The sequence below is a fragment of the Kogia breviceps genome, chromosome 9 (assembly GCF_026419965.1).
Source record: "Kogia breviceps isolate mKogBre1 chromosome 9, mKogBre1 haplotype 1, whole genome shotgun sequence".
Classification (NCBI taxonomy): Eukaryota; Metazoa; Chordata; class Mammalia; order Artiodactyla; family Physeteridae; genus Kogia; species Kogia breviceps.
In genome coordinates this window covers 14,403,944-14,422,619 of record NC_081318.1, presented here as the reverse complement: position 1 = coordinate 14,422,619, position 18,676 = coordinate 14,403,944, and the positions used below count along the sequence as shown (strand labels likewise).

Here is an 18,676-nt window from a genome sequence, read left to right as displayed (position 1 = left end):
CCAGTCCGTTGGATGGTGTACAAAGGTTTGTGTCTGCCTCCAACATATGTGACCTTATTTGATGCTTGGCATTGCCAAGGTGATCCTTCCCTTCTCTCTGTCCTAGCCCCAGGCCACGCGGCTCTCCCTCTGGGCCTCCTGGTGACAGGAGCCATGGCCTGACCCCACCCAGCTCCACCCACTCCATTCCGTCTTTTTCCTTGCAGCTCAGACACCATTAACCTGTTCCCATTGTTAGCAAAAATTATGGTGTGGGAAAAGCATTGCCTGGAGATATAAGTAAATTCTAGAAACTTCTGTGTAATATATGGCTCAAAGGACTGCTCCGTAATGGCACAGACATCTGGGGCCTCCACCTACTCCAGCTGGTGCACCTCCAACTTTACCACCAACGTGGGGGGAGGGGAATGTGATCCTGAGCAGAATTTACCTGAAATCTCATATTTTACATATTAAAATTAAGGTAAATTGTTTTCCATGCTTTCATACATTTCTTTTTAAAAAACTGTGGTAAAATATACATATAAAATTTACCATTTCAACCATTTTTAAGTGTATAATTCAGTGGCACTAGGTTCATTCGCACTTTTGTGTGACCATCGCCCACCCCCATCTCCAAAACTTTTTTTTTTTTTTTTTGCGGTACGCGGGCCTCTCACTGTCGTGGCCTCTCCCGTTGTGGAGCACAGGCTCCGGACGCGCAGGCTCAGCGGCCATGGCTCACGGGCCCAGCCGCTCCGCGGCACGTGGGATCTTCCCGGACCGGGGCACGAACCCGTGTCCCCTACATCGGCAGGCGGACCCTCAACCACTGCACCACCAGGGAAGTCCCTCCAAAACTTTTTCATCTTCCCCAAATGAAACTCTGCACCCACTAAACAACTCCCATTTCCCCCCTCCCATTGGCAACCACCATTCTACTTTCTGCCTCCAAACATTTCTGCTTTAATATTTAAATGTTTTAAACTACTTAATTTTCTGAATCCTATGATATTTATTCATGTTTTCATCTTTCTGCACTCAAAATGTGGCTTACAGTCAATGTGTACATTTCAGGAAGCTTCTTCCTTCCCCCAGCCTGCAAAACAAAGCTGATCTTAAACCAATGGCTAGTGCGTCTAATGACTGATGGCACAGAGGCACTGAAACTTTCTCCTTTCCTCTAACCTCTTGGGGAGGACGAGACGTGTCTATCCCGGGGCTGCGTGTACTCCTGGCGCCTTGGCGTGTCCCTGGGGTCTGCGCATCCCAGCCCGCGGAGCCTGGCCTCTGCCAGTGGCCAGCCTGTCCTCCGCTGCTCCTCCCCATCCCTGCCTTGGTGCCTCCTGCAGCTTCTGGCCCTCGTCCAGAACTCAGGAGGACTCCAGAGCTCCACAGTCGTCATATTCTGGATTTTAACTGCCTGAGACCCAAATCTTCATTTTGGTCTTTTTGCAAGGGGCTTTTTGGAAAAAGCTTATCCAAACTTTGTGATATATTTTCTGAATATATACTTGTGTTACAAATGATTGATCCTGTTCGCTTAGTTTTAAAAGAATTCAAGCTCCGTTTGTGATGTGGGCAGTTCAGCTCACCTCCCCTCTTTGAGGACACCCAGCCGCAGGGAGGCCATTTGTTCAGCCGATGTCCGAGGTCATGGTGGACCGAACCTGTCTGATGAGAGGCCCGAGGGCAGGGAACTTTTACTTCACCAGTTTTCTGATGACACTAGCTGTGCTCAGTGGGTCTGTCTCAGGAGATGGGCCGCTAAGTCCCTGCCCAGCTCGCCCCCTCGTCGGGTCCGGCACTCTCTAGGGACCCACCAAGTTCCCACGGGTCTTCATTTTGTAGATGCAACCTGGCTGGGTTGGGCAGAAACCATTATATTCTGATCTCTTGCCTCCATGGGCTACCATTACTCTAGCATTTCCCCCTAATCACAGTGCATACTATTTGTAGGACATTTAGACAATTTAAAAAAGCTTTAAAGAAGAAGGAAAATAATCGCTCGTCATCTTGACTCCAGTGATAACCGCTATTAATATACTTCCTTTCAGTATGTTTTCTTTGCATATATATTTACCATATTGGGATCACACATGATTTTTTTCAATCTACACTGTATCTTTTTCATTTCCCCATGTTTTTTGAAAAATGTGTTATTCCTGGTAATAAAATTATCCATGTTCACTGTAAAACATTTTCTCCAGCAGATTTTTATGTCCACTTCATGAGAACTCTCCCAGAGAAAAGAAAAAGACAGAGACTGCCTTCCCTGCAGTGTGGGGTGGAATACCTCTGATTGTAGGACTGGGCAGGAAATGAAATTTCATATGTGAGAAAATCTTAAGTAAAATTATCAACTCAAATACACAAGTATTTTGGGAAGAAAAAAAATCTTGGCTAAATAAACCTTATCACAAGAGGCCAAGAATTTAAAAAATAACAATAATAACCACAAGATTAAAGGAGGAAACATAAAAGACATTACCATCTTAATGTATGCAAAAAAAATCCAATGAAATTAGACTCATTCATGCTTAAAACTCTTAGTAAAACAGGAATAGAAGGGAACTTCCTTAAATAATAACATAAGGGGGAAAAAGGGATATAAGAATGGGAGGAGGGGCTTCCCTGGTGGTGCAGTGGTTGGGAGTCTGCCTGCCGATGCAGAGGACGCGGGTTTGTGCCCCGGTCCGGGAGGATCCCACATGTCGTGGAGTGGCTGGACCCGTGAGCCATGGCCACTGAGCCTGTGTGTCCGGAGCCCGTGCTCTGCAGTGGGAGAGGCCACAGTGGTGAGGGGACCGTGTACCGCCAAAAAAAAAAAAAAAAAAAAAAAAAAAAAAGGAACGGGAGGAGATAACAGCAGATGAGAAATGTCGACAAAATTTTGGAAGCTGGACAACATTGATTGGCTTAGCAGACCCAAGAAAGCCTAGTGGTTTTTCAAGGAAAGGGTGGAGCAGGAGGAAGCTGAGAAACATGCTAATTTGTATTGAGAAGCCCCAGAGTGCTCAAATATTAGAGGCGAGGTATAGGAAAACTGCCAAGGCACAGAATAAAAAGCACTTGCATAAAAACAGAGATAATGCAGGGAGCGGAAGAAAACTTCCAAAACACTATAATTAGTATTTACAGTGAGATAAGAGATGATTTTTCCTCCTTGAAACAGGAACAGGACACCATACAAAAGGAACATTTGAAGAACCAGAAAGAGTTCTTAAAATTACAAATAAGGCAGCAGAAATAAAAATGAAGAAAAAGACCCACAAAGGAATATTATTGTTAAATTTCAGAACACTGAATAAGAACAAAGGTGAAGACCCTGACATTTTCCAAGGTTTGGGCTAGGGGGGATGGTAAGAGTCACATACAAAGGATTGGGAATCAGAGTGAATGAGACTTATTAATGGTCGGACTACAAGCTGGAAGGCAATGGAGCAAAATCTGCACAATTCTGGAGGTAAACTATTTCCAACTTAGAAATCTGTACCCAGCCAAGCTATCAATCAAATGAGAAGTTAGAATAAAAGTATCTTTAGACATGAAAGATCTCAAATGTTTTCCAGCAAATTTATAGAGGGTGTGCTTCACCAAGAAAAAACATGGAATCTAGGAAACGGGATCTCACATAGGAAAGAGGCAAAGGTATACTGAGGATGAAGGTAAAAAGAAATTCCAAGACAATAGCTGTGTAGCAGGCCTAGTGAGCAGCCAGTCCAGACTGAAGCAGAAGACAGAAGATTCCAGGAGGCTGTCTGTCCATCCCCTGAACTTTTTTTTAGTTTCCGGTTTTGTTTTGTTTTTTCTAGTCCATGCTGCCTTGCCCACCTTGACCTTCAATCACATATTCCTGTCATATATAACCAGAGCATCGTGCACCTTCCCTTCATAGCATAGATCAATATAGTAATTAAACATCTATTTCTATGGTTTCTTGCTTACTCTCTGCCTCACTCACTGTTCTTAGTCATGTGAAGGTGGAGGCTGTGCTCTTCTGGCTCTTCATTGAATCCCCAGGGCCAAATGCAGTGTAGGTGCTCAGTAAATGTTTATGAAGGCACTGACTGAAAGAATGGTGCTTTTTCATGCATATTAGAACAGCTAATATAAATTCCTGGCACCTGTCCTAAGTTAGATAACATGAAGCCAAGGGCTGGATCCAGTTTATAGGTCCTTTTTTGTAGCCACTTTCAGACCCACTGACTGGATTATTATTCAGCAAATATTCACTCCTCCCCCTCCACCCCCAGGGTGGGAGTGGGGCATGGAGTATACTACCCTGTCCCTTTGATGTTGGGACTGGCCATTTATTTGCTTTGCCCAATGGAATGTTAGCAGATATGACATGAGAAGTACTCAGTTCTTGCCCTCCTGCCATTTTTCTTATGAAGAGTTTCTCTCAAGAAGAAGGACGAGAGATTCATGGAGCAAACACAAACCCAATCCATAGGCTCAAGCCAAGCCCAGCCAATCTGCATCCCGAAGCTGAGCTGTCCTGCCAAACCCAGCCCAAATTAGCCCATCAACAGTCCTCCCATAGACCAACGATCAAGAAAGAAATGCTTATTGTCTTAAGTCACTGACTTTTGGGGTGATTTGTTACGCAGTATTATTATAGCAATACCTGACTGGAATACCCACTAAATGTAATTTATTTTCCAGACTACCTCTCAGAGAGTACCTGTGTGTCTCTCCCACAGACCGGCCAGCACAGACTTGTTCCTGAGTTCACTGTTAAGTGCTTGGTCACCAGGTTGGATGGGAGCATCTCCCCTCCAGCCTTCCCAGCTCCACTTCTACTTCTTAGAATGAACACCAAACTGAACATCTTGGAGACCTGACGTCTGGTCCTCCTGCATGTCACTTTATTTCTCCGGGCCTTGGTGACTTTTTCTATAACATACAGTTGGACTAGATCTTTGAGGTTCCTTCTAGTACCAAGAATCTAACCTCTAATGATAACCATGCCCATCTCCTGCCCACCTCCCCTCCTCCTCACCTGGGTGTGTCTCAGCAGGGGGAGGGTAGCATGGTGGGCTGAGCAGAAAGCCTGGCTGGCCTCCCAGGCCTCAGCTTCGGCAGAGAGGTAGTAGCAGTGCTCCATGGACCACATCCAGCCCTGGGGGCATGGCTGGCACCTGGCCCCTGCAGCACAGAGACCACCGGTGAGTGCAGGGTGAACTGTACAGAGCTGAATGTGTGGATGTTCAAAAATCGGGGGGGTGGGCTTCTCTGGTGGCGCAATGGTTAAGAATCCGCCTGCCAATGCAGGGGACACGCGGTCGAGCCCTGGTCCGGGAAGATCCCACATGCCACGGAGCAACTAAGCCCGTGCGCCGCAACTACTGAGCCTGTGCTCTGGAGCCCGCGAGCCACAACTACTGAGCCCACATGCCACAACTACTGAAGCCCTCGCGCCTAGAGCCCATGCTCTGCAACAAGAGAAGGCACCACGATGAGAAGCCCGCGCACCGCAACGAAGAGTAGCCCCCACTCGCCGCAACGAGAGAGCCCACGCACAGCAACGAAGACCCAACGCAGCCAAAGATAAATTAAAAAAAAAAAATCAGGGGGCAAATCTGGAGGCACGGAACTGGGAAGCATTGGAGGGGCGAGCAAGGCGGACGGGCCCTGGGAAGGCTGCACAGCTTGTGCACAAGGCCTCTCCGAGCGCAGGCTGTGTCCACAGAAGGAAGGGGCTCTTCTCCTTTACTTCTGCTCACCGAGCCCTGCGTCTTCACGCTGCATCTGCGTGGCGGGGAGGTCTTTTTCTCATTCTCACAAAGGAGCTAGAAGGACTAGACACCCAGCTGGGGGAGCAGGGGAGGAGAGCGGATGGGGAGGCGCCATACCTGCTTTTGATGCCAGGGCCACAATGGCCACCATAGACACCGCCAAGAGCACGGCCATGACTGCCAGGGCCCAGCGCAGGGACCTCATGTACATGGGCAGCCCTGCGGGAGGAGAGGGGACAACCAGGAGACACAGGTTAGGGGACGGTCCCAACTCAGGACCATGATGACTCCTATACCACCATCATGCCCACCTCATCGCCCATCCTCAGGCCCAAGACACCAGGATAAACCACTCAATTTAGGTCCGAACCTCATACCTCGGAGAAAACTGCTAGAGGATATTCCACTTCTTAAATAACTAGAAGACCTAAGATTCTCTTCAAGAAAGAAAGTGGCTAAGAACCATTCATTGAGCATCTGATGTGCGTTAGACGTAGGGCACAAACAGCACCAAGGATGGGGCAAGGGCCCTGCACTCAGGGAGCTAACGGGACAGGCAAAGGTACCAGGAGATCAAACTCCACACAGGAGAGGAACGAAGGCTAGATTCAGAGTTCGACAGACCCCCAAATTCAAGTTCAAGTCCTGACTCTATGGGCCGCTCAAGTGTTCTTGGTGTTTTTCATTTTAACATTGGAATCACATCTGCCTCTTCTATCTCTCCAGGTCACTGGAGGCCACTAATGAAGCTTCACACAGAGAGTGCCTTGTGGGCTGCAGAGCACTAGACAGATGTGAGTTGTCAGCCGCCCAAGGACCTAGGGGACCAGATGGCTGGAATGAGGCTGTGGAGGGGAAAGGAAGACAGGAGGACACTCCAGGTGGGAGGAAGGGTGCAAAGGCTCAGAGACAGAACATGTTCAGGGACTTCCCTGGCAGTCCCGAGGTTAGGACTCCGTGCTTCCACTGCTGGGGACCCAGGTTCGATCCTGGTTGGGGAACCAAGATCCCGCAAGCTGTGCTGCGCGGCCAGAAAAAAAAAAAAGAACATGTTCAGATGCCAGATCCTGCCCTGTAGATGGAGTAACCAGGGAAGTCAGAGGGGAAAACTTGGAGAGTAAAACATAGTAAATGCTTAATCACAGCCAGAATTATAAGTAGTTTTCCACCTGGAAAGACACACCCATCTGAAGTAACTGAGCACTCAGAATGTGACCTCTGCCACAACTCAGGCGTGAAATCAATCAGAGCAAACATCTTGCTGCAAGGGGCCCAGGACCCACCCAAGTCTTGGAGATGAGGGTCAGGAATGCCACATAATCAGTGTGAGGGTCCTAAGAACTCAATCGTTATATTTCCCAAAGCCTGAAACAGCAGAGGTTAGTCTGTGGCAAATATTTCATTAATTTGAAAAGAGTAATTCCATTTAAAAAACCATGGACCCTGTATATACCCAGCACCCGATTTCCTTTTTGTATCTGGGACTGACATCTCCAGTGTCACAAGCTCTGCTGCTTTTCTTCACTGCTAATCCCATCGTCACTGTCTGCATTTCAACTGCCTTTCCCACCCCACAACTGAAACACCTTCTGCTTCCTCCTAGTCAAATCCCAAGGCTGGGGTGGAGCCAGGTTTTGTGGGACTCAGTTTATCCAATTGGGGCAGGGGGGCATCTTAACAAATAAAATACAGGGACTTCCCCGGTGGCGCAGTGGTTAAGAATCCGCCTACCAACGCAGGGAACACAGGTTCGAGCCCTGGTCCGGGAAGATCCCACATGCTGCGGAGCAACTAAGCCCGTGCGCCACAACTGCTGAGCCTGCGTTCTAGAGCCCGCGAGCCACAACTACTGAGCCCGCGTGCCACCACTACTGAAACCCACGCGCCTAGAGCCCGTGCTCCGCAACAGGAGAAGCCACCACCATGAGAGGCCCGCGCACCGTGAGGAAGAGTAGCCCCCGCTCGCTGCAACTAGAGGAAGCCTGTGCGCAGCAACGATGACCCAACACAGCCAAAAATAAATAAATAAATAAATAAAATTTATTTAAAAAAAAAAAATACAAAGTTCAGCACAGGGGCTCGGAGGGCTCCTGCCCGTGAGAGGCCTGCTTGTGTCACCGCTTTCAGGTCCATCTACTTCGGCCGGTGGCCTCTACTCCTCTGGCTGAGCCTGACCACGCTGCACGTGACCTCTCCCAGCTCCACCTCCTCCAGGCACTGAGAGCATCCTTCCTCTGAAGGTACCCCTCCTGGCACCATCCCAGACGGCCAGGCGCTTTTGTTTTCTCCTGCCCAGACTGAGGACTGCTGGAGGGCAGGGTCAGGATGGCCGTTTCCTCACCTCTTCCACACCTGCTGTGGAAGGTGACAATGTGACAGGACAGGCGGCAGCAGGCAGGACAACTGCTGAGATCCAACTGCTGCTCCCCTTCCCCAGACGGGGCCGGGGACTAAGCATTTCTGACATGTGCTTCCACTCTGAGGTTAGCGCTACTCACTGAGTAACGATTTACAGAGCACGTAAGTGCCAGGTGCCGGAGATTCAGTGAAAGCCTCGACCGTCACCTGCCATGGCCCGCGGGGCTCAGAATCCAGGGCAGCATACTTACAAGAGGGGTGCTGGAGCTGGGCAGCACAGGGCCTGTGGAGCCCTGATCTAGCCTTGGGGACCAGAAGAGGTGACTCTGAACCAACGCCTAAAGGGGAATAGTCTCCATTTGAGGATCCAGCTCTCCCCCAGTTTTATTTTATGTCTTTATTTTTAACATTAATTATTATTAATTTATTTGGTGGCACTGGGTCTTAGTTGTGGCAGGCGGGCTCCTTAGTTGTGGCATGGGAACTCTTAGTTGCGGCACGCATGCGGGATCTAGTTCCCTGACCAGAGATTGAGCCCGGGCTGCCTGCATTGGGAGCGCAGTCTTAACCACCGCGCCATCAGGGAAGTCCCTCCCCCCAGTTTTAGGCTCTCTGCAAAAGCCAATTTCTCTTCCGGGCTGAGGGCTGCCATACAGAACATTCCCTGAGTTTCTGATTCTTCGGTTTACGCCTGGACAGCGCCTCTGGGACATCTGCCCCCAAAAGCAAGGGAAGAGACAAAGCAGTAACGTCTCCAACCCTCTCCACAGTGGCCTCCTCCCTCTTGGGTTCACAAGGAGAGGACGTGAAACAGCTGGGTGGCAGCATTACCGCACTGGCCCGGGCAAGTCCCTGAGCATGTGCCCTCTCGTTCAGGTAACCGGCTTGATCTAGGCGGTAAAGGCCACCACAGGCAGAAACCACAATGCAGAGCTCCTCATCCAAGCAGCCTCCCTCAGACCAAGCTTCAGCCAGGAACTTTAAAGTTCTTTAATCCCACACTTCCCACCAGAGGAAGCCCAAAGCACCAAGTGTCTGCATGCACCCTGCAGTATTTTCTGCCCGGCATCTCCCTCCCCTGACACCATTCCTCTCCACACCCCTGGGTTACCTGCCTCGTGTCCAAAGTATTGTTTCCACGTGGCAGCGCTCCCTAACCATCCAGTCCCATAGTCTGCCTCTCCACTGGACACTGCTGACCACATCTTCCAGAAACTCTCTCCTTTTTCTGCTTCTTTGTATCCTGATTCTCTTCCTACCACCTACGTTTTTCTTTCCCAGTCTGTGGCTGGCTCCTCTTCTTTTTTTTTTTTTTTTTTTTTTTCCAGCTGTGCTACACAGCATGGGTGTGTGGAGGGGGTGCAGAGTCTTAACCACTGGACCGCCAGGGAAGTCTGGCTGCTTTCTCTTTAAATGACATCACTACCTGGAACTCCCAAATGTACCTGCTTATTTCTCCCACGCCTCTTCCCCTGTTCTCCATCCCGAAGGATACCCCAATCAATCCACCATTCCGCTACCCAGCTCAGCGACTCGGGAATTCCCCGCTCTTCCTGTTAGCGCATCGTCATCAGCGCAGTGGCCCCACTCTCTAACTCAACCTTTGAGCACTCCCTCCCACCTCTGCCATAGATCAAACCTTCACCGTCTCTTGCGGAACTAGTGCTATCACCTCCTAAGGTCTCCCTTCCTTCAATCTCATGCCTGTCCTGACCTTCCTCCACAGTGCTGTCAGAGCTCACTTTCTAGAATAAAAATCCAACCGTGTTACCTCCCCACGACTCCTCCTTTCCTTAAGTCCTCACTTCCTTATCATCCCACCCTTTTAGGCACAGACTCTCCTATTATTAATCTGATAAAAAAAAGCTACAGACTCGGGCTTCCCTGGTGGCGCAGTGGTTAAGAATCCGCCTGCTAGGGCTTCCCTGGTGGCGCAGTGGTTGAGAGTCCGCCTGCCGATGCAGGGGACGCGGGTTCGTGCCCTGGTCCGGGAGGATCCCACATGCCGCGGAGCGGCTAGGTCCGTGAGCCATGGCCGCTGGGCCTGCGCGTCCGGAGCCTGTGCTCCGCAAAGGGAGAGGCCACGGCAGTGAGAGGCCCGCATACCGCGCAAAAAAAAAAAAAAAAAAAAGAATCCGCCTTCCAGTGCAGGGGACGCGGGTTCGAACCCTGGTCCGGGAAGATCCCACATGCCGCGGAGCAACTAAGCCCGTGAGCCACAACTACTGAGCCTGCACTCTAGAGCCCGTGAGCCACAACTATTGAAGCCCACGTGCCACAACTACTTAGCCTGTGCTCTAGAGGCTGCGAGCCACAACTACTGAGACTGTGAGCCACAACTACTGAAGCCCACGTGCCTAGAGCCCGTGGTCTGCAACAAGAGAAGCCACCGCAATGAGAAGCCTGCGCACCGCAACAAAGAGTCGACCCCGCTCGCCGCAACTAGACAAAGCCTGCGGGCAGCAACGAAGACCCAACACAGCCAAAAGAAAATAAATTAAATACACAAATATATTTTTTTAAAAAAAGAAAAGTTACAGATTCATTGTGGTGGACAGAATAATGTCCTCCTAAAGAAGTCCACGTCTTAATCCTTGGAACCTGTGAATATGCTAGGTTACAAGGCACAGAGGAATTAAGGCTGCAGATGGAATTGAGGTTGCTTATCTGCTGACCTTGAGATGGGGAGACTATCCCAGATTTCTGGGTGGGTCCAATGTCATCACAAGGGTCCTCATAAATGGAAGAAGGAGGCAAAAGGACAGGAGAGTCCTAGAGATGGCAGTGGAAAGGTTCAGCCTGACACTGGCTGGTTTTTCTCTTTTTTTATTGGCTGCTTTGGGTCTTCGTTGTGGGGGCTACTCTTCGTTGCGGTGCGTGGGCTTCTCATTGCGGTGGCTTCTCTTGTTGCAGAGCTCGGGTTCTAGGCTCGCGGGCTTCAGTAGCTGTGGCACATGGGCTCTGAAGTTGCGGCTCGCAGGCTCTAGAGCGCAGGCTCAGGAGTTGTGGCGCACGGGCTTATTTGCTCCGCGGCATGTGGGATCTTCCCGGACTGGGGCCCGAACCCGTGTCCCCTGCATTGGCAGGCGGATTCTTAACCACTGCTCCATCAGGGAACTCACGGTTGGTTTTGAATATACAGAGGACCATGAGCTAAGGAACTCAATCGCCCTTAGAAGCTAGAAAAGGCAAGGAAACAATCATCTCCTAGGGCCCCCAGCAGGGATCACAGCCATCAGACTTCAGACTTACAGAACTGCAAGATAATAAATTAGTGCCATTTTAAGCCTCTACGTTTGTGCCAATTTGTTACAGCAGCACCAGAAAACGATACACCTCTCATGCAGAAAATGTGCTCACACCCAACTCTGCAAAAGTTCCTGCGTGATTAGAGTCCCTGAACTCTACCATGTCTAAGAACCCCTGGCATAGAGGCCCTCGGGATTTGGAGCCTGTCTAGTTGACCGGTCTCCTCTCAACTGGTCAAGCTTTCAGTAGGTTGTCTGCTAGGGAGGCCACTAGCCCCTCCAGCTAGAAGGCGTGCTACCACCCCCAACTCCTACTCAGCTTTCAGGGCTTTAGCTGCAGGAAGCTTTCTCATGCCCTCAAGTTCACCAACCACTCCCTTCTGGTTCCTTGTCCAGGATTTTTGTATTTTTCAGGCTCTTTCTTCTTCCCTGTAAGTCGCCACCCCCCACGCGGCAACAAGAAAACTCACACACACCCTAGCACAGTCTGGCCCGAAGTCCCCACGCAGTAGCAGCAGTAGCTGCTGAACGGATGAGTGTTAGGGGTCAAGTGGTCCTCGATATACGGGAGGGAAAGAGGGAGTCCGGGCCTGCGAGAGATCGGCCAGCTGCAGCCGGGAGTCGGGAGACCACGGTGCTGCCGGGCCGCCACCGCCGTCACGTGATCCTGAAAGACCTCCCCTCGCCTGGAATTCCTTCCACCTCCACTTCTCAAAGACGCTGCGCACTCTAAGAGCGAACGCGGAAGTTCTTGGAGGGTCGCGGAGGGAGAATAGCGGTTTTATTCTTTTACTGCCAACAAGTTGGATTATAATTACGTAGACGAGAAGTTACCGACTCTACGCCAGAGAGGCCCGGTGGGGTTCCTCCAACGCAGTGGCCCAACGCCGGGTGGGTAGCAGGGGGGCCTCACGTTCGTCGACCCCCACCCGGAAGCCCGGCTCCCGGCGCCGGCGCGCGCTTACCTATGAGCTTTATGACCCGGGACGGCTTCTTGTCGCCGTCCATCTCGGCGTGGAGCACGGCGTCCTCCTTGCAGCGGCAGCGGCACGTGGGGGAGCCCGGGGACTCCGCGCGCCCTGCGGCGGGACCGGCCCAACCCTCGGCGTCGAGGCCGCGCTCCGTCCGGGCTGCGGCCAGAGGCGTGCCACGGCCCCAGGTGCCTCCCGGAGACGGGGTCCGCCGCAGGAGCGGGTGCGCTGGGGAGGCGTGGCGGGAAAAGGCCGGCGACTCCGGCACCGGGACGGTGAGGAAGCGCGTGGAGGGCGCCGGCGAGGGCGCGCGGCTACCGCCGGCCGCGCCCACGGACTTCACGCGCACGTCCACCTGCAGTTCTACGGGGGCCCAGACGCCCCGAGCCGGCTCACCGGGCGCGGCCCTGAGCATCTGCTCGGCCCCCGGCGTCTCGCCGTCCCGGGGCTGCTCGGCCGCGGCTGGGCCCGGCGACGGCGGCTCCGGGCTGGCCGACTCCTGACGGCGGAAGGCGCTGTAGCCCGGGCTGGGTGGCAGCAACTGCAGGGGCGCGGGTCGAGGCGAGGGCAGCTTTTTCCCGCCCGACAAGTCCTGGCCCGCGCCCGCCTCCTCCTTCACTGCGGGAGCCAGACTCGGGCTGCTCTCGGGACTCTCAGGGCGTCTTTCCTCCGTGGGGACCTGGGGCTGCTCCAGCTCCGGGACCCGGCTTCCCAAGGGCTCCATTGGGAACTTGGCTCCGGCTTGGTCTTCCTCCGACGCCGCCCGCGCTCCCTCCATTTTATACGCGGAGCAGCCGAGAGATGCCGAGCGGGGTGCACCTGGGCCCAGGTAGGGAGTTAGCTTCGCCTCCCGGGTCGGGATTGGTTCCGACGGGTCGCTCGAAGTTGTCAGGCCACGCCCCTCTCCGACGCCACACCCACTTCCTCCTCCCAAACAAGGACCCGCTGGGATTGGCTGTGGCTCGGGTTCTGTTGGCCACGCCCCTTCAGGCCCCCAGCCTCGCCTTCACTTGGCGCAAGGAAAAGAGAGGGCAGGAGAGTCTGGCTGAGGGGTTACCCAGAAAGAGCCGGGAGACGGGTAAGGGGAGCCCAGAGCGCAGACTCTTCTCTCTTCCTTGTTCCTGGCTCCACCCACTTTCCCCTCCAGCCCTCTGCCATTGTGCTGATTTTTGAGAGTTAGGGAAGCAGCGGCACACCTAGAGGACTCCCCCACGGCAGAAGTCCCAGGGACATATACTCTGGAGGCCTGACTCCTACTGGGCTAACTCAATAAAGACTGAGAAATGAATAAGCTTGAAAATAATGAATAAGCTTGAAAATCTCTCCCCGTGTATTTTCACGGGGAGAGGAGCCTGGTCCCCTGCCAGCCTGGTGTGGAGGACAGGGTTCCCAGCCCTGACCAGTAATCTGAATACCATGAAAAAAATAGATTCCTGGCAGACTCCACCCGGACCTACTGAATCTCATAAGGGAATAAGGCCAATTTTTAACAAGTACCCCAGGGTAGGATTGGCAGATAAAATACAGACCACTCGGTTAAATCTGAATTTCAGATAAATAAATAAAAAATAGGCTTTTGGTTTTTGGTTTTCTGTATAAGAACGTCCCAAGTGCTCTGTGGGATATACTTATATTTTTAAAGTTTTTGTTATCTGAAATTAAAATTTAACCTGCTTCCTATATTTTTATTTGCCAAATCGGGCAACTCTACCCCAGGGACTTCTGCTGGAGTGATCTTGGGAACAGCATTTGGAAAGACCACAGACTTGCTACTCCTGAGAGAAGGGAAGGAAGAAGGATGTGGAGGGGAAGGATCTTAGGAGGGGAGTTAAACTACTGGAAAGGATGCTCCCTGAAGACAAGTAACTGAGAGAAAAAGTCCAGCAGAAAGAAAGCACTATGTGAAAACACTTTATGTTTAATCTCTACCAAACCCAGGCTATATATTTAATGTGGGGATATATATATGCCTGAAAATGCATTTAAAAAGATGTAGAAAGATAGATACATACCAAAGTGATAATACTAGTGGATTTTGCTGTAGATTGTCTGGGGGGGTGTAGGGGGGAACGTCTAGGAGACTTAACGTTATCTGCAATGTTTCCACTTTCTAGAAACACAAGGTATTTACGTATATTCTTACATAAAAATTCAATGTTTAAAGAGATGGCATAGAGTTATTTTTTAGGGCTAATAAAGATTACTAAAAATATGAAAATAGTTCAAAAAGTATATAAAATATAAAGGAAAGGTCTCTTCTGTCCCTCTATTTCACCTCTCAGAGGCAGCCGCTGTCCCTGTTGAGATGGGCTCCTTGTCCGTTTTCATTGTGCACTGGAGCTGAGAGGAGCATCCTGACTGGCTTCCCTGCTTAAAATATCTTCGCCTGGGATGACGATCATCACGTATGTAGTTTATAAAATCAAAGACTTATCTTCCAAGTGTTCTGGCTCCGAGCGAGTCAGCAAGGAAAACATGATGTGCGTCACTGTGTCACGGTCCCTAAGAGGGAGACGCCAAGGCCTGGCTCCCCTGGCCACAGCCCCCCACCCTGGGCTGGGCTCAGACTCAGAGGCACCCAGGGCCATCTAAATTCCATCTTGAATTTGAACTGTAGACCACAGTGCCTGCGGGAAGTTGGTGGCGTGCACTGGCGCTGAGGGGTCAGGAGTGGCGGGACGGAGGGCAGCAAGAGGAGTGATAGCAGAACGCGGCGCTGGCCCATCCGTCCTACCTACTTTCTGCCTTCCGTCCCCTCCTGTCTGCAGTCATGCTTTCGTTCCACCAGTATTTATGGAGCACCGACTGTGCGCCTGGCATGTGGGTAAAGAGCCAGGGTGCCCTCTTGGGAGCCTGCACCACAATGATCTCCTCTCTGTTTAGTCTCTCCCTCTTCAACTGGTTCTTTCCTATCAACATGATCAAGCTTTACACACCTTGGACCCTATATCCCCCTCCAGCCAATACCCTGTCTAGTTCTTCCTTAACACGACCAGCCTTCTTTAACGAGAGAATTATCCCCACGCTCTCTCCATTGCATCACATCCCAAGCACTCCTAAACCACTACGGTCTGTTTCAGCCCCTGCTAGTCTGCCAAAATCTTCTTTGCCAATGCCAGCAGATCCAGCAGACGTTCTTCAGTGCTTCCTTTACCTCTCAAAGCTTTTTTTTTTTTTTTTGGTGGTACGCGGGCCTCTCACTGCTGTGGCCTCTCCCGTTGCGGAGCACAGGCTCCGGACGCGCAGGCTCAGCGGCCAGGGCTCACGGGCCCAGCTGCTCCGCGCCATGTGGGATCTTCCCGGACCGGGGCACGAACCCGCGTCCCCTGCATCGGCAGGCGGACTCTCAGCACTGTGCCACCAGGGAAGCCACCTCTCAAAGCTTTTGACAGTGCCAACCGTTGCGTCTTCCTCAAGCCCCTGTTGTTTTCCTAATCCCACACTCTGCTGGGTCTCCCTTAACTTCCCAGCTGCTCCTCCTTGAGTCTGTTCCCAGAGCTTCCTACTCTCCAGCACTCTCTGCAGCCCGGATCTTTCTCCTGACCTTGACCATAACAGCTATGCTATGGGTTGGATTTTGTCCCTCCGACCCTGCCTTGCCCCAGAGTCATATGTTGAAGACCTAACCCCTAGAGCCTCAGAATATGACCTTATCTGGAATTAGGTAATCAGTTAAGATGAAGCCACACTGTAGCAGGGTGGGCCCCTAATCCGATATGACGGGTGTCCTTATGAAAAGGGGAGATTTGAATACAGACACGCACACTGGGAGAACACCTTGGGAACATGAAGGCAAAGATCGGGGTGATGTGTCTACAAGCCAAGGGGTGCCAAAGATTGCTGGCAAACCGCCAGAGCTTGGGGAGAGGCCTGGAACAGTTTCTTCATTACAGTCCTCAGAAGGATCCAACCCTGACTATGCCATGATCTGGGAGTTCCAGCCTGCAGAACTGTGAGACAATAAATTTCTATTGTTTAAGCCACTTGGTTTGTGGTACTTCGTTACGGCAGCCCTAGTAAACAAGTGTCACCAGTCCAGATGGCTGCCTGCCCTGGGGACAGCTTACCCTGACCCTTCACCACCACTGACTCAGCTGGGCCAATCAGACTGTCCCTCACAGGAACTTGGCACTTGATCTGGGAGACCTGGAGCTGGGAGTTGTCACAGGTCCCAGTAGGGCACCTCTCGAGAGAGAAGACCCACAGAACCCTCCTCAGGTCCCTGGAGTTTCTGTGGCTTCAGTCCTTCCTAAAGCAATGCTTGTTCAAACTCTGTGGGTTTCAGGGGGCCCTGGAGTATCATTCCACTACCTCCCTATTTACCACTCTGATTGCAAGTGGCAGAAAACCCAAGTCCAACCACTGCTTGCCTCCGGCGCCCTGGGGCTCCCTGGGGGGTGGAGGGAGTGGGTAGGGACCAGAATTTGACACAATCTCCATCCTGCCTTCCATGGCAGGGCCACATGGCCCTGGGCTCGGAAGGCCACTTACAATGTCTATGGTGGGAGACCCTAAGACAGGTGAATTACCCAAATGTTTCAAGGTGTGGGTTCAGATCCTGGCTGGCCAGAAAGAAGAACAAATATCTACTGCAGTTCTTCCTTCCATCTACTTTAAAATCCTTCTTCTTCTGCTTACAACAGTAATAACAAGCTTTTGATACAAAATTTAAATATTACAGAAATACACACTGTAGAAAGTCCCCAGGATTTCATGCCCCACAGACCTCTGTTATTAACATTTCAGTATACAGCCTTCTGGATGTTTTTTCTATGCATACACTGACCTCGACTGCTATTATACGTACATATATTTTGCTTCCAAAACTCCACTCATATTAAATGCATACCTATACGTGATTTATTTAAGCAGTCTCCTCCTGGTGGACATTTGGGTTGTTTCCTTCTGTGTGACATAATTCCTGCAGTGCTGCAAATGCTACAGTTAAAATGCAGTGACCATCCTTCTACATTGTTTTAAAAAAATCACTTCTTTGATGATATCTTCAGAATAGATTAATGAAAATGGAACCAAAGGGTGGTCACAATTTCAAATTTGATGGACAGGGCCCAAATGACCCAGATTACCCACAAGAGGCTGAGCAAATGAAGGATGAGAGAGGGTCGTCCACACAGCACCACCAGGACTTGATATTTTCATTCTCCTTAGTCTTTACTAATCTGATGGGTGAAATTTCAACTTGAATTTCTTGAGTTATGAATGAGGTCGCACATACCTTTTTTTTTTTTTTTTTTTTTGGCTGCATTGGGTCTTCCTTGCGGTACACTGCAGTGGCTTCTCCTGTTGTGGAGCATGGCCTTTAGGCGTGTGGGCTTCACGAGTTGCAGCACGCAGGCTCAGTAGCTGTGGCATGTGGGCCCTAGAGCACGCAGGCTTCAGTACTTGTGGTGCACGGGCTCAGTAGTTGTGGCTCGCGGGCTCTAGAGCGCAGGCTCAGTAGTTGTGGCGCACAGGCTTAGTTGCTCCGCGGCATGTGGGATCTGCCCAGACCAGAGATCGAACTGGTGTCCCCTGCACTGGCAGGTAGATTCTTAACCACTGCGCCACCAGGGAAGCCCCCTGAACATACTTTGTTAATTGTGTTACTGAGAAGTGTTTGCCGGTCTCAGGGCCTGTGAAGAGGGCCGTGGAGATTCCCTCTAAGGCCCGTTCCAGATCACGGGTCGGTTCCAGGAAGTGGCCCAGCAGGCAGCCTTGTCACGCCCTCCTGGAGTTCACTGCTCCAGGAGGCTGATGGTACCGGGGCCACCTGAGCAAACTGAGGAGTTGTAAGAGCATAAACTGAGCCATGGCTGGTTGCTCCTAGAGAGGAAGCAAACACGCCCAGCCCTGGCTCTTGGCTGATGTCACCCCCTGTGGCATCCTGAGCCCTTCTAGGGTCCCTGGATGCACAGATGGTGGTGGGGGGAGGTCTCTGCACCGCCAGCTCACTGGCACAGTCCATCCTCAGCTCACATTCCACCTGCTCAGAGGCTCAGGGGCAGCCAAGCCCGTGGGGCACTCCCACCCCCGGGTCCCTGGTCCCTCACCTGTGACTGTCTTTGTAGCACTCGGCCCTGTCTCTGGCCAACGTGTTCACATATTTGTTTCGTTGTTTACTATTTGTCTCCGGCCCTCTGGCAGCCACTGCTGTAACCCCAGGACAGTACCTGGCAGGCCCATCCCCGGCTCTTGGCCGATGTCACCCTGGTGACATATTATGAATATTTATGAAATAAACATTGCCGAATGGGGCGCTGTGCGGGGTGCTTGACGTACCTTGTCTCATGTCTTCTTTTTCTTCCCCGATTTTTCTCTGACAAATTTTAAACATTAAGAAAAATAGAAAGCACGCACAGCGAACACTTAAAGACCCTCC

The 18,676-nt window shown here is 51.4% G+C and overlaps 1 protein-coding gene across 4 annotated transcripts in view; it reads right to left on the bottom strand.

The window, feature by feature from the left end:
- The window catches only part of KLRG2 (killer cell lectin like receptor G2), a 42,981-nt gene extending 29,900 nt beyond the window's left edge, over positions 1-13,081 (bottom strand). For all 4 annotated transcript variants that reach the window (XR_010842066.1, XM_067042029.1, XM_059074934.2 and 1 more), the window contains exons 1-3: positions 12,292-13,081; positions 5,838-5,939; positions 4,985-5,130 (exon numbers count right to left, since the gene is read on the bottom strand). Coding sequence is in view for 3 of the 4 variants with exons in the window: in XM_067042029.1 (XP_066898130.1) it covers positions 4,985-5,130; positions 5,838-5,939; positions 12,292-13,075 (1,032 nt within the window). In the remaining variant the exon portion in view is untranslated. The remainder of the gene's footprint in view (positions 1-4,984; positions 5,131-5,837; positions 5,940-12,291) is intronic.
- Positions 13,082-18,676: the final 5,595 nt, after the last annotated feature.